The 14,944-nt window shown below is 43.8% G+C and overlaps 1 protein-coding gene across 2 annotated transcripts in view; it reads left to right on the forward strand.

Moving 5' to 3' along the window:
- Positions 1-14,944, forward strand: part of ttc7a (tetratricopeptide repeat domain 7A) — a 57,029-nt gene that overhangs the window by 30,155 nt on the left and 11,930 nt on the right. Inside the window, exons 17-20 of one of the 2 annotated variants that reach the window (XM_020641297.3) lie at positions 8,166-8,282; positions 8,473-8,585; positions 8,815-8,949; positions 13,449-13,651. In XM_020641297.3, the coding sequence (XP_020496953.2) occupies positions 8,166-8,282; positions 8,473-8,585; positions 8,815-8,949; positions 13,449-13,651 (568 nt within the window). The remainder of the gene's footprint in view (positions 1-8,165; positions 8,283-8,472; positions 8,586-8,814; positions 8,950-13,448; positions 13,652-14,944) is intronic. The other variant, XM_065959184.1, reaches the window with a different exon arrangement.

Raw genomic sequence — 14,944 nt, forward strand, 5'->3', positions numbered from 1 at the left:
TCCCATTAATAGTATCACAGATTTATTGATCTCATATCTAATGAAAGTAATAATCACTGACTCGTCTGACAGGCCCGTGTGGTGTATTAGAGCGGAGCTTACTGAAAGGTGAAGTGAGTCCTGCACACACCTGATGTGTGAGCTCTAGCGTGACCTGGCCTGGTTCATTTGGGCCTCAGCTAACTCTAATTAGCTCCCCTCAGCCTCTCTCTCAAACGGCTGCTGACAGTGCTGCAGCGAGAACGTGTGGAGGGATGGCCCTTTTTTTATTTCTGCAAAACTCGACCCGTACGAAGGCAACTCAACGATGCAGATGGACACAAATGTTTGCCGGACAACTAAGGTACGATGGAGACACTATGCCTTGAGAGCCAATCAGAGTTGAGATTCTTCTGAGATGGAATCACAATGTATGGATCAGAGCCAGGGCTGCTCGATTGTGGCAGAAATCATAATCACGATTAATTTAAATGATAATGAGATAACGATTATTAAACACGACTGCTTATTTATTTTACAACATCTGCATCATGTGCATGAATCAAACACTACACTACCAAGACCGGTTTTCAAGACCACTTTTTGAAGGTCTCGATCACGTCTCGGAGTCACTCGGTCTTGTCTCATCCTTAGACAGGAAGGACTCAAGATTTTAAATAGAGACCACTACTGACAAGCTTTTTTCCATCACTGTGATTAGAAGTAAAAATGTCTCTTTCTAAAAGAACAAATAATTTCAATTCATTTGTAGTTTATTTTTTTTCCCATGGTTACGGCCACAACCTTTCCAGTGTTAAAGACTAAGTGAGTGACACGCCCCCCTGCACACAAGATGATGACGTTTCAGTGATATTTATGGTCTCAGTCTCGGTCTCACCCTGCCTTGGTCTTGGTCTTGGTCTTGGTCTTGGTCTTGGTCTTGGTCTTGGTCTTGGTCTTGGTCTTGGTCTTGTCTCTGTCTTGAAACACTCTGGTCTCAGTTAGTGTGGTCTTGACTACAACACTACTCTAAACAAGCAACACATGAATATTAAGTACGTTTTTGAGGTAGTGGTGAGGTACTCTTGTGACCAAAAAATAAAAACAAACACATTAAAACATTTAGCACACGGGACAAAAACCTTTGGACCAAATGAGCGCAACACGGCGTGCTGCACAGTTAACGTTTAATCTTGATTATCTTGTTTTCATGATTGTGGGAAGCCAAAACTGTAACTGTAATTGAAACTGGAGTCATTGCCCAGCCCTTATCAGAACTCTTAAAAAAAACAAACAAGCATTTTAAAAGCTGTGTGATCTCAGCTCTCGGGAATTGTGGCCATAAAGTCAAACTAGTGCAAGGCAAGAAACAACAGAACACAATGACTACATTCTGGTTGTGATACATTTTATGTTTCATGACAATATGAGCTATCTAGAAAGTTGAATCCTGTAAAGGACAAACTTCTCTCCTGCAGAGTTTCCAGTTATCATGAATAGAGATTAAAAAAAGTGTTTTTTAAAGTTCCCCCTGAAAGCCCCTCAGAGATGTTTGATTTTTAATATTCCTGATTTCTTTAACAAAGGGAGCTAAGGCGAGACTTGTCATCAGATATGGATTGCCAACAGCTCTGAGGATCTGTGAGTTGACACTTGTTATCAGATCGACCATGACGGATGATGATGTGAGGTATAAACCGCCTCTTAAACACAAACACAGAATGACCCGTAGCTGCTTGCTAGCTGTGCATCATTAGGGAGGAAAATTATTATTGAGAAAGCACTCAACGTCCCTGAGTGCAGAATGAGCAAACACAATGTGACCCAAATCCATAAATGTGGTGCCGAACAAAAACCAAACCAACTGATTTCAGGTTTTAAGACTGAGTGCTTGTGTTGGGGCGGCTGTGGCTCAGTGGTAGAGTGGGTCGTCTCTCAACCGGAAGGTCGGGGTCTTTTTGATCCCCCACTCCTGTAGCCACATGTCCGATCAATCAGTCATTATTTGTAAAGCGCCAATTCACAACAAGTGTTATCTCAAGACGCTTAACAATGGGATTCAATGCAGGAAGGATTTCTCCTTGTATTCCTTGCGCTCCAGTTGTCAACACTTCCTTGCAGCTGAGGTGGAGCTGTCTCCTTTGGCTAGACACTTAACCCCAAGTTTCTCCCGCTGCTTTGTCTGCAGTGTATGAATGGGATTAGTTATTTCTGATGGACTCTTTACTCAGCAGCCTCTACCATCAGTGTGTGAATGTGTAGGTGTGACCTGCAGTGTAAAAGAGCTTTGAGTAGACTAGAAAAGAAATATACAAGCTCAAGTCCATTCACCATTTAAGAAAAGTTCAGTGTATAACTTCATCAGTCTGGTGTCTGATCTTTGTTGATGTCAATTGAAAATCTTCATCTGTGCAGGTGTATTCAGACGGCTAACCCGAATAAAGAACTTTACATTTTCACATTATTTAACATCATAGTGCAGAACATCTTCATGTGCTGCAGACAATGTTTAGAGGAATATGGACAATATGGAACCAGAGAGCCCTCTGGTGGACAAATTAGGTGATGACACCGTTTTGTAATCACCTCAAGCGTTGTTTTCTGTTTTATGCTCTGTAAAAAAAGATAAACCATCATCACGTATAAGAAAATAAACAGCGCACAGATATATTTGTGATTAGCTCATCTCAGCCTCTGTCATGAACACTTACTTTTGATAACCAACAGTAGGCCCCTAATGCAATCTCAACCTGTACAATGCACATGAAGAATAATCCAAATCTGACCAGAGGATGTGGATTCACTCTGGATGTTCTGGGCTGCAGAGAAACTTGTGTTTTCTCTGTAACGAGCTCACTGAATAACAGTTTGCTTTGCAGCGAGCTTCACACATCAAAGCTTGTATCAGGCATGTTTTAGAGAATGCGTGTGTGTGTGTGTGTGTGTTGTGGGGGTGGGGGGATGGGGATGTGGGTGTACATGTGTAGAAGATCCTAATCTGTCTCATGCATGTTCGGTGTGTGTGTGCATGCATGTGTGTGATGCTTGTTAGCCGCTGCCTCTCTGCACCACAGCAAACTGTCAGCTCGCTGTAGCACTCCGAAGTCCTCCTCTCTCCCCCCCCACATCCTCCTCCATCTCCTCCTCTCTCTTCCTCACTCTCTCTTTCTCCTCTTTTTTTTATCGCTTCGTCTCCTTTTCTCCCTTTTCTTTGAAATTCTAATCACCCAGTAAACAGGCATGCATTTCAATGTGAAACAGGATTTTTGGTTCAGATTGAGAGAGCCGAGGAGAGAGGGGGGAGGGTTGTGTGAGAGAGAGAGGTGGTGGGGGGGGGGGGGGGTTGTGGTCTCTGAGTTTGTTCTAAAGAGAATGATTAATCCCAGCCTTTGATTCTGTGTTCATGTAACGGGATGTTGCAGCCTGAGAAGTGTGTGTGCGTGCGTGTGTGTGCGTGTGCGTGCGTGCGCGCGCACGCGCGTGTGTGTGTGTGTGTGTGCGTGCGTGTATGTGTGCGTGCGTGTTTGGTGTACGTTAGTGTGCACATGCATGCCTGGCTCCTGCAAGTCTGCACTGGCGTGTGTGCTCATCTCTTTGCATGTTCTGATTGAATGTATACACACTCACTCACATGCAGGAGTATTGTGTGTGTGTGTGTGTGTGTGTGTGTGTGTGTGTGTGTGTGTGTGTGTGTGTGTGTGTGTGTGTGTGTGTGTGTGTGTGTGTGTGTGTGTGTGTGTGTGTGTGTGTGTGTGTGTGTGTGTGCCTGCAGAGAACACACACTCTGATCTGTGGGAGTGCAGAGTGAGTAATACTGTAGCTGAACCACTTTTTCAGAGGAACATTATTAGCTATTTTTATACTGAGTTTACGCCGCTGCTCGCTGCTCTCAGCCTGCCGCGGTTTACACTGAGCTGCACCGCTCACTGCCGTGCATCCTCACACACTGTGTACACATACCGTTCACCTCCTCGAACACTCATACACACACACACACACACACACACACACACACACACACACACACACACACACACACACACACACACACACACACACACACAGGAACACAGCTTGCTCCCAGGAGGCTGAAATGACAGCCTTTGTAATCCAAAGTGTAGTTTGAGTGCTTTAATCTTGATGGAATCTATCTTTTCTGGAGCTGCAGGGAAACACTGGCTGTGATCAGGTGGTGGAGAAGAAGCTGGAAAACACTCTGTCCTCAGAATACTCAGATCAGCTGGAGTTTTACTATGATATGAAGGCTTCATGTAAAGACAACTACTGTGTAAATGTGACTGAGAGTCGTTTCCACACATGCACTCTTGAAGATTTCTGGAAAACTCCAGAGAGCCTGCCCCTGAGATCTTCCTGACTTGCTTTTTCACACATGCACCTCACAGCAGGAGACGTGTCAGATGGGAGGCAGGAGGCAAGGCGTAAAAAAGAACATCATGGTTATGGTGGAAGAAGCACCAGAACTAGACGTTTTAATGACGGTTATATCACTACTTTCAACATGATCACAATATCAACTAAAGAGCGGAGAAGAACATACTGGAGAACAGAAAACGTAGTTTCATTACGTGTTTGGAGATTGCACTGATCATGTGCATACAGTCTATGGTCACAGGATATAAAAATCACTGACCCCTCCCGCTGGCTCATGGGGAATTTCCATTTATATTTCCTCCTGCATTCTCAGCATTAGCTCCCCCCAAGTTTACGTGGAAAATTTACCAGAGGGCTGGCAGGAAAAATTCCAGGTAATGTTGGAGTGAAAACTGTGTTCACACATGCAGCTCACCCTGCAGATTTCAGGGGTTATGTGCAAGTGAGAAACACCATTAAATTATTCAAAAGGTTTTCACTTGCACTGCAGGCCAAAGAAATCAAAGTTATTTAGACACAAAATATATAAGAATAGAGCCCGGATTTAATCTCGATGACAACCTTTTCAGGTTGTTTCTGTCAAGTAGACCTTTTTTAGGTAGTGTTGTGGTACTTGAATTGGTGTTGGTCTCGAGAGCACTTTTTGAAGGTCTCATCTCGGAATCGAAAGCATTTTGACTCAGACTTGTCTCGGTCTAAGACTGGGAGGACTCCAGAATTTAAATCAAGACCGGTCAAGACCACCACTGATAGGCTTCTTTCACAAATCATCTCTGTGATTAGAAGGAAAACCCCTCTTCTAAAACAAAGAATAAACTTGACTTCATTTGTCTGGTCTCGGGTATCTCTTGGTTTCGGTTAATGTGCTCTTGATTACAACTCTACTTTAAATTTTAAATACATTTCTAAACTATTTCTAAAAATACATTTCTAAACATTTGCGCGCAGAACGATTATTTTATCCAGTTTTGTGTGAAACGTCTGCAGGAAGTTTCACTGACAGTTTTTTAACAGCGATGGAAAAGTGTCAGGCCGAAGTGTTTGGATATAAATTGTTAATGAAACCAGAATTTATATAAAACTCAAACGAGAGATGAAAGTAGCTGCTTCTGTTGCTTCACGTTGAACATCCTGGATACACAAGAAGAGACATCACGCATGTTACACACACTGTCACATTTACAAGAGGATGGCTTAACACCATCACAATGCTTCTAAATGCTCTGCCACACTGGTAATGGGGAGCCTAGAGACCCACACACACACACACACACACACACACACACACACACACACACACACACACAGACACACTCCTGTGGACCCGACAGGCTGCCGTATCTTTAACACCACGTCCCTCAGCAGCACTTGTCAGTTGCACGTCAGAAAATCTGACTCCCTTCCTCCCACACACTTTCAATTTTCTCTTTTCCAACATCCCTCCATCTTCTCCTCACACACACACACACACACACACACACACACACACACACACACACACACCCTTCTCCCATGCGTCCACCGACCCGTGAGTCAGTAATGAGCTCTTTTTCAACGAGTTCTCTCCCCTGACACAAGCTCGTCTCACTCTGCTATTGATCTTCATCCTGATCCCCTTCATCCATCCTTTCATCCTTTCCTCCTATCCTTTCCTACCCTACAAACACACACACATACACACATGCACACACACACACACTGACATTGAGCACAGAATAAGTAGAAGAACCTTCATGAACACGCGGAGCATCTCGCTCTCTCTCCTTCTCTCCTTCTCTCTCTTTACACTCATGGATGAGTGATGCCCATGACAGACTGCATCCTCTGAGAGCTCCTTCTGGCAATTACTACACACACACACACACACACACACACACACACACACACACACACACACACACATAGACACAGGCAAACACACAAACTCATCAGAGACTCCCACATCACTTAACCAGTTGTCTTCAGCTAAAAGGGCCGAGCGGAAACACTCTATGGCCTCCACTCATCAGCCACTTAACACACAACACACACACACACACACACACACTCACACACACATACAGGTCCACACCCATGCACACATTGAACACACACTCGTTGAGCTTGTTGTTGATGATTATCTCTCTGTAACCATCGATCCTTGTGAGCCTCAGTTTGCAGCATCAGTGAGATGTTGACATTCTGACAAAGAGAAGAAGCTCTGAAACACCAATGACAAAAAAAATGAACTTTTATCTACATTTCCTTAAAAAAGCAGTAACAACAGTAACAGTTACAACAACAAAGTGATCTGCAGATGCAAAATGAAATTAAAATGAGAAAAGGCTCAACCAGGCAGCCAAAAAACTTTTTGGGTAAGGCAAACTTGGCGTCCCCTTTTTCTTAATTTTTTTACAAAACAAGCTTTATTTTGCACAACCTGTCGTGCTCATTTGAGGACATTTTCGGTTTGCTCTACCTTATCGACTGATGTTATTAAACACTGCTTTTTATCTAAGGCTTAGACTTGATTGTCCCAAATAGGAACTTCTTCCCAGCCCTGTACAGGTCTGACAGCAATCATCAAACAGTGACAACACAGAGAAATACAAAGGTTTACATTACACAGTGAGGTCGAGGCTGTTAGGGGCAGGTACGGCTGCAGGGATCAGGCCCTCTCAAAGCGAGCCTTCCTGCACCTCAGAGCTCTGTACCTTTGCCCAGAGTTTGGAGGAGCGAGGTGCTGATTTAGTTTGTGTGATGTCCCGTTCTTTCGTGGTTGCACTGCGTGTGTTGGCTGTACTGTTCCACGCTGTGAGGTTGGGTTTGGGGAGACCAAACATTTTTGCATCTGTGTTGTTAACATAGATATGAAACTTAAAGGGATACTTCACCCATTGAAACATGAATCAGTAATGACATTGGGTCATATATGTAGTAGAAGTGTGAAATTAATTTTGAAGTTGGTGCCTTCTTGGCCGTGAAAAGGCAGAAAGTGTCTTTTTGGCTCTTGTGGATGAGAGACACCAAATCCCAGAATTCACAGCACAGCAGGCCACTCCCACTAAGGTCCTCTAGTTCAGAATCAGAAATACTTTATTAATCCTAGAGGGAAATTCGATCGATACAGTTTCAGGCAGCAATATAGCAAGATAGCCGTGAGACGGTTGCTGCCGAGAGGCCGGTCTTGTGTCGCGCAGCGGGCGTCACTGGAATCGTCATTTTGCGTCACTGGAAGCTCTTTTTCAGACTTAGAAATACAAAGATTTCCCATCTCAGGGGAAAATGAGGGCGGGATGCACGACCATTCAAAAATACTACCAGGTTTCTAATGATACAAAGCTAAATGCAAATGGGTGAAGTATCCCTTCAAAGCAGCCACCTCGGCTTAATGATTCTCCAGCTGATACAAAGACAAAAAGGGGAAAAAAGCTTCATTTTTTAAACTATGTACATACTTAGGATTTTTATCCTGTGCAAAGTGAATACCTATTTTTTATACTTCTCAGGTGTTAATAACCGAGAATAGTTATAGCAAAGTAGAGTGCATACTATCAAGTTTTAATCTAAGAAGGCAGCACTAATGTTTATCACTGCCCTCCATAAAAAAATAAAGAAGCAACACAAAAGACTTCACAGATCTGAGAAAGGAACAAAGAAGTGTAACACCCGCCTCCCTTCAGAAAGATCAGAATATATTATTATAACGTTGTGTTTAGACTGAGGCTACTCGATTTTTCAGGCTAAAATACTGTTTACAGTTTAATGCAGCACGAGATCAATCAACAATCATCAGTGTGTGTGTGCGTGTGCAGTCTGCTGTTCACTAAGGTGAAGCTGGAGGAGGTTCTGTTCGGCCCGGCTGCAGCCCTGCAGACCTGTGAGGAGATGCTGCAGAGCTGGCAGAGCCGCTACGACGTCAGCCGCTCCAGGTGAGAGAGGACGCAGGGGGTGTCTGTGTGTGTGCATGTCTGTGTGCGTGTGCATGTGCATGGGTTATTGTGTGCATGCAAACAGTGATCCAGATGTTTTTACTGCTGCATGATGGAGCTGGGAGGTATCGATCACCGATGTTGTGTGTGTGTGCGCGTGCGTGTGTACGTGCGTGTGTGTGTGTCGCAGTGAGACCGATGACAGCAGCAGTATACCGATGGCTGAGAGGGTGGAGGTCAGCGCCGGAGGCAGGAAACCCTCCATCTTCCTCACACTGCCGGACTTCCAGGACGCCTCCACAGGTCAGATCTCTCTTTGCTTTCATTGGCTTTCATTATTATTACATGTCAGAGGGATGTCCTTAATATTTGGACTGAAATATGAAGCTGAATATATTATTTAAAAGTCAAACACATTCTCCTTTTCTCTGCTGATGGTGAACGTCAGAGAGAGAGATGTAGGTCAGTTTTTATCGCCAGTCAATTAACCTTGTGGCGTTCGGTATTTCACGTCCCTCCCTCTTCTCCTCAGGTTCGCAGAGCCCTTCATCAGTTGCGGCAACTCGTCTGGAGGCGGCGCTCTCTGAGGTGTCTGACCTCAGCTCCACCCCACGACAAGGACCCACATACATCTGGACCACACTGGAACGGATCTGGCTTCAGGCTGGTAAGAAAGGGATAACCAATCCAACCAAATTGTTTCATTTGTTACACTCACTGCAAAACCTACAAGAGGCTCAGAGGTTAAAGGTCAGGGACTGAGTTAGCTGAGGTGACACCTAGCAGACAGCTAGCAGCTCCCACCTGTCAAAGAGGCCACGCCCCCTAATTCTACATCACTTTAGACTTAATATAATGTAAACAGGTGAGTTGTATAAACATTCAGCCCGTACAGTTGAAGAGAGAAATTATCTCTAGGGACCCAAACTGTTTTTATACCAGACTGTAAACATGTTTATTTTAACATGGAGCTCTATGGGGACTGACTCACTGCAGGAGACAGACTGTAGTGGACACTGGAGGAACTGCAGCTGTAAAGTTGGACATTTTAACATGGAGCTCTATGAGGACTGACTCACTGCAGGAGACAGACTCTAGTGGACACTGGAGGAACTGCAGTTTGGGTACATAAAGTTAAAGTTGTGTTCATTTATCACACCCAGAAGTTTCTGCTTGTTGTTGCTCATACCCCTATAGTTTGGCCTCAGTGGAGATGACCTCACCTCCTTAGACTAATCCAGATTAAAGTAAAATCAAATTTCAATATGTGATGATAACTTTTAAATAAAAATCTCCTCATCGCAGGCTGTGAAGCCTGACTGACCTGATTATGAGCTCAGCTGGATTTCAATCTCTGTGGGGAAAATTCACTGATGTAAGCACACATTTTTTAAGCAGTGCAGTCGCAGATATTCACTTCGGTGGTTCGCTGTTATATGAATGGTTGGAAATTCTGTGTCATAACATCGAAATAAATGTTACACAACAGAACATTTTCAGCTAGAGATGATCCTTTTGCTAACTTGTCATGTGTGTGACACTACTTTAATGTGACTGCTGCAGCCGTTTTCTGTATTCTCAAACATTTTTGAACAATTTAAAATACTAAAAACCGTTGCATAGCTTCTGTCGCTGCACGCCGTACCTGCATACATGTGGCCTATGTGCTATTAAGGTCAGATGGTCAGTGATGCATGCAATTATCAGCTCCAGCCTGCAGCCTCAGTCCGACAGAGGAAGCCACTCCTCACAAACAAGCTCGGCCATCATCTCAGCAGCAGCAGTGTGTGAGGCATGAGAACAGGAATCCAAAGAGCAGAACAGTGATGCAACAAGCATACCAGAGTATGATGGGGGGGAGGGGGGTCTGGTCCCCCGTGGCTTTACTGTAACTTGGAGGTTATTTTTTGCGTCCCACCTTTGATCCCTGCTGAGAAAACAGGACACACTCGCTGATTTGAATTAAACTCCAAATGACTGGGGTGTGTCCTTCAACTCAGGGCACAGCAGAGATTTTTCCTTCCCAGCATTCCTCCTCTCATCGGTCACTTCCTCCGTCAGACTCACATCCTCGTTTGGCCTCAAAAATACATACAGAGTGAAGTCTTTGGAATGGGGATACTTAACTTTATTAACTGTATATAAGATGGAATTAAAACAAGTGTGGAAACTGTTCAATAAAACCAAGAAGTCAAATGAATAGCAGACAAAACAGGCATTTGAAAGCAAGCACAAGAAAACGCTAAAACGTGAGTAAAGACCAAAAGTTAAGGAATCATTTAATTACATTTTCAATACTGCATTGTCTGTCTACAAACCCCCCAATGATGAGAAAAGTCCATCCTCCCCGTCTTTTGCCTGCTCCACTTTTCAGAAAATGTGTGCTCAAACAGGCTGTTTGGACATTTTCCCTTCATGACATCACAAAGGGCAGTAACCCCTCCCCCAGGTGGGTGACATTTCCACAGCTAGGTGTTTGTTCTGCACTCTGAGTCTTCCTTCTCACCATAAACAATAGGACATGGAGCGAGAAAGCCTGAGACACCCGAGCCCTTCCAGAGAGGGGGCATGGTCAAACACAGCTCATTTACATATTTAAAGGTACAGACAGAGAAACAGCCTGTTCTGAGCAGGGCTGAAATAGAGGGGTTTATAGACATGATAAAGTACAGGATCAGAGTGGCTTTATAACAAGAAACTTCACAGACAAATTTTGAGGAGCTCTGAGATTTATTTAAACTGGTTGAAGAGGAGGAGAATATGTGACCTTTAAGGCGTGGCATGGACTGTTAATCTCTCAAAGCTTTTGGGGGGTGTTTCAATAGTTTTGGTGTCCTGTGACATCATCTGTAAACCTTCTATGTTGTTCTAGTGACAAGCCTGGCAGCAGAGCTCTGAATGAATCATAGTTTTAATGGTTGTTGTAGAAGATCATTTAAAAGTGGTACTGTTATCAACTTCTGAGCTTTAATGCAGGAAAAAGTTTTTCTGCATCTTACCGGAATGCCCGTAACTTTTTCATAAATGTAAGATAACCTGTGAGCGTATAAACAGAGGATCTGCATGCACGCAGTGAGCGGACAGTTTTATCTGAGAGCTCAGGTGAGCAGCAGGAAGCTTGCTTACATAACCAGACAGCGTTCACTGGATCATTTCCAACAAAGTGAAGTCATGAAAGGAGCCAGAAATGTATTTTTTCATCTCAGAGCGAGCACAATGCACTCAGTGTTTCCCATCTGTGTATCCATGACACACAGGTAAACAAACGCACACACACTGAGAAAGACACACACAGGGAAGGACACACACAGGGGCTGCTGAATATTGTTGACCTGGCGTTCACTTTTGAGAATGATTGACGGCTCCCTGAGTCGGAATCCCGTCCACATATTGGTGAACTCCAGCGTCAGGGGCGGGGCCTTCAGATCTGTGTCCCTGCTTCATTGGACAGCAACTTGCTAGTAGGCGTAATTGTGTGTGTATATGCGTGTGTGTGTCTGGGCTTTGTCCTCAGCAGCACACAAAGGCAGCTTCACTTTGTGATGTCCATATTTAGGCAAGACTTTCAGGACTTCCCAGGCACTGCATCAACTCCCACACTCTCTTTCAAGCTGTGTGTGTGTGTGTGTGTGTGTGTGTGTGTGTGTGTGTGTGGTGTGTGTGTAAGTTTGTGTGTGTGTAAGCTGCCAAGTTGCCTAAATTACGTTTAACATAAAGCTCACAGATAAGTAATGTCTCACTCTCAGGCTCCTGTGACCCTGTGTCATCATATGTGGACATTATGATTTAGGGTTTGTGTCTCTTATTCTTCATTCTGTAGAATACTTCCTAAAAATATTTCTGGAGTGAAAATGAAAAGGTTTCCTGTCTAAAGTTTTGAATGTCATCTTCAGTGCATTGGTTTCAACGTGCTCGCTGTTGGATGTGAGCAAGCGGCAACCTCCGAAATTAAGCCAATGCCGAAGTGCAGAAAAACTGCTGTTCCTCAAGTGTCCACTTGAGATTGGCTGCAAGACACCCGGAAGGAAAATAAAATAAGCAACTTTTTGTGAAGATTTTCCAAGCTGTAGCCTCCAGTGTAGAAAGACAAAGCCACTGCGGCAGTGTAAAATCCTGCAGTTCCTCAAGTGTCCACTAGAGGCTGGCTGCGGAAGCACAGGAAGTCACATACACACCCATTCAAAAAAGCCTGTTTTTACAGCACAGATTAACATGTTTACAGCCTGGTTCAAAAAACCAAATAGGTGTGATTAGCTCATGTCTCGATCGACACACACTGTACGGTGGGTGAATGTTTTGATGACTCATCAGTTTTGATTTGATGAAGGATAAGAGTTATTCACAATAAGGCGTGTAGCTGACCTGATTGACAGGTGGGCACGGTGTAACGGTTTGTCAGGAGTCTTAAAACCCGCCTCAGCTCCAGCTCTCAGCCTGTCGTTAGGTTGACTGAAAGTTGAGACAGCATTCTATGAATACGACAAGGGAGAAAAACAATAAATACGTTGATCAGTGTAATAAACAGATGGGAACCAAATGACTCCACATCAATCTGAGAGACAAAAGTGGATGAAACTTCATGAAATTATTTTTGATTCTGCTGTTTTATTTGTGTTATGTAATAATAATAATAAAGTTTGTTAGTTCATATGCAAACTAACTTGTGTCACTAAACACAAGAAGAGGCTCAGCTAAGGACGTGGCTGTTTGAGGACTTCTTTATTTTTCATGCAGGAGCAGAAGAACTGCTAAATAACACAGCTGGAGGAACTGATTTTGTGAGAGCCAAGTCTTTAGTTTTGTTGCGTCAGCTGCAGTTTGGTTTTCAAAGAGCAATGTTCAGTGATCAGGGACTGATGGTGTTGCACCCTGATGGCTTGATTGTGTACAGTGCAGTAAAACTAATCTGAGGGAAGCTTTCATAAAAGTGCCTCATGTTCAAAGAGAACTCATTATTTGTTCTTATCAGCTTCTACTTATCCAAAACAGCTTGGAGAAAGTAAAAACAAAAACTCAAATCTGAGGAGATTAATGTCTTTCCCTCCCTTCATCTTTTACCTCTTATCCTTCCTTTTACTCCCTCCTTCATCCTTCACCATCCATCCTACATGCTCTTATCCCTTCCTTCCTCTCACCTTTCTCCCTTCCCTCCGCCTCCTCCTTCAGGTGAGTTGTTCATGGCTGACGGTCGTCTAAAGGAGGCCCAGTTCTGCATCGCCGAGGCCAGCGCGCTCTTCCCAAACTCTCACTCGGTGCTGCTGCAGCGGGGCCGCCTGGCCGAGCTGCGGGGCCAACTGGATGAAGCTAAAGGCCTGTACGACGAGGCGCTCGCCATCGACCCCACGGGAGAGAGCATCCTCGTACACATGGTGAGAGACACAGATGGATTTACAGGCTTAAGAATTACCTGACGATAACTCACAGAACGTCCAAGGATCCAGTTACACATTTTAAACGCAACATGCACACACATGTTTTCACCCTAGCAAACACACACACACACACACACACACACACACACACACATCCATGCACATTATATATGCTTTACTTGAGTTCACTAAATTACATCACGCTGGACGTTACGCAAGAACTTGAAAATCGAATCAGACTCACACATGCAGTCATCCAACACACACACACACACACGCACGCACGCACACACACACACACACACACACACACACACACACACACACACACACACACACACACACACACACACACACACACACACACACACACACACACACACATTACTGAAATGTTTATCTAAAATCTGCATAATTAAATCAGGGAGAGTTCTCTCTGTAACCCGAATACAAACTGTCCATACATTTACGCACACATAGTTAAACACGCACGTCATCCTACAGGATCTGAGCACAATCAAAATGTGTTTTTATTCACTCTCAGCCTTATTATGTCCAAAATCTGAAACACTGAATTTCTACTCTCTGCACTCTTTGTGGACTCTCTGCAAGAATTTGTTTTTGTTTTCCAGAAAATATAATCAAGTTAGACACCATTTCAACATATCAGAATAAAGCCTGTTAAGACTCCATAAATTCAATTAATCTTCTTTAAAAGAACCAAGAACTTCACTCATATCTGTGTTTTTTTACACCAATTAAACTCTGTCAGCTTTGTTCTGACAAAGACACATTTTCTCACACTTTCACAGACACTTTAAAGGCAGAATGTGCAACATGTTCCACATAAATATATCAGAGATCAAGTCTATCCTGTGTAAATGTGTCTCTGAGTCATGACTGTCTACAATGAGTGAGAAGCTCGAGTCCTGCTGGCTGTGTTGTTGTCAGAGCCGTGTTTACATGGACGGGACGGCCGGCTCCTCCCCTTGTGTATAAAAGCTGTTTTAGAGAGAAGAAGAAGAACATACTCACTGATTATTTGGATGTTAGTAAGAGTTTTTAGGATGCCCATTTGTTAAACTAAACGCTGACTAAAGAAACGTATGAATAAATCCTCGATCTATCAATAAGTGTGCCCTGAAGGGAGCAGCAATCCATATCAGGTGGAACATGTGTGTTCCTTCATCACAGCGTCCATGTTTAATCGATCACTAATCAATATCTTGTTAGGCTGAATCACGATCTCTACAGTTGAACAGATCGCTCCTATGTTTACTGAATCAGCCT

This window comes from Labrus bergylta, chromosome 10 (assembly GCF_963930695.1).
Source record: "Labrus bergylta chromosome 10, fLabBer1.1, whole genome shotgun sequence".
Taxonomy (NCBI): Eukaryota; Metazoa; Chordata; class Actinopteri; order Labriformes; family Labridae; genus Labrus; species Labrus bergylta.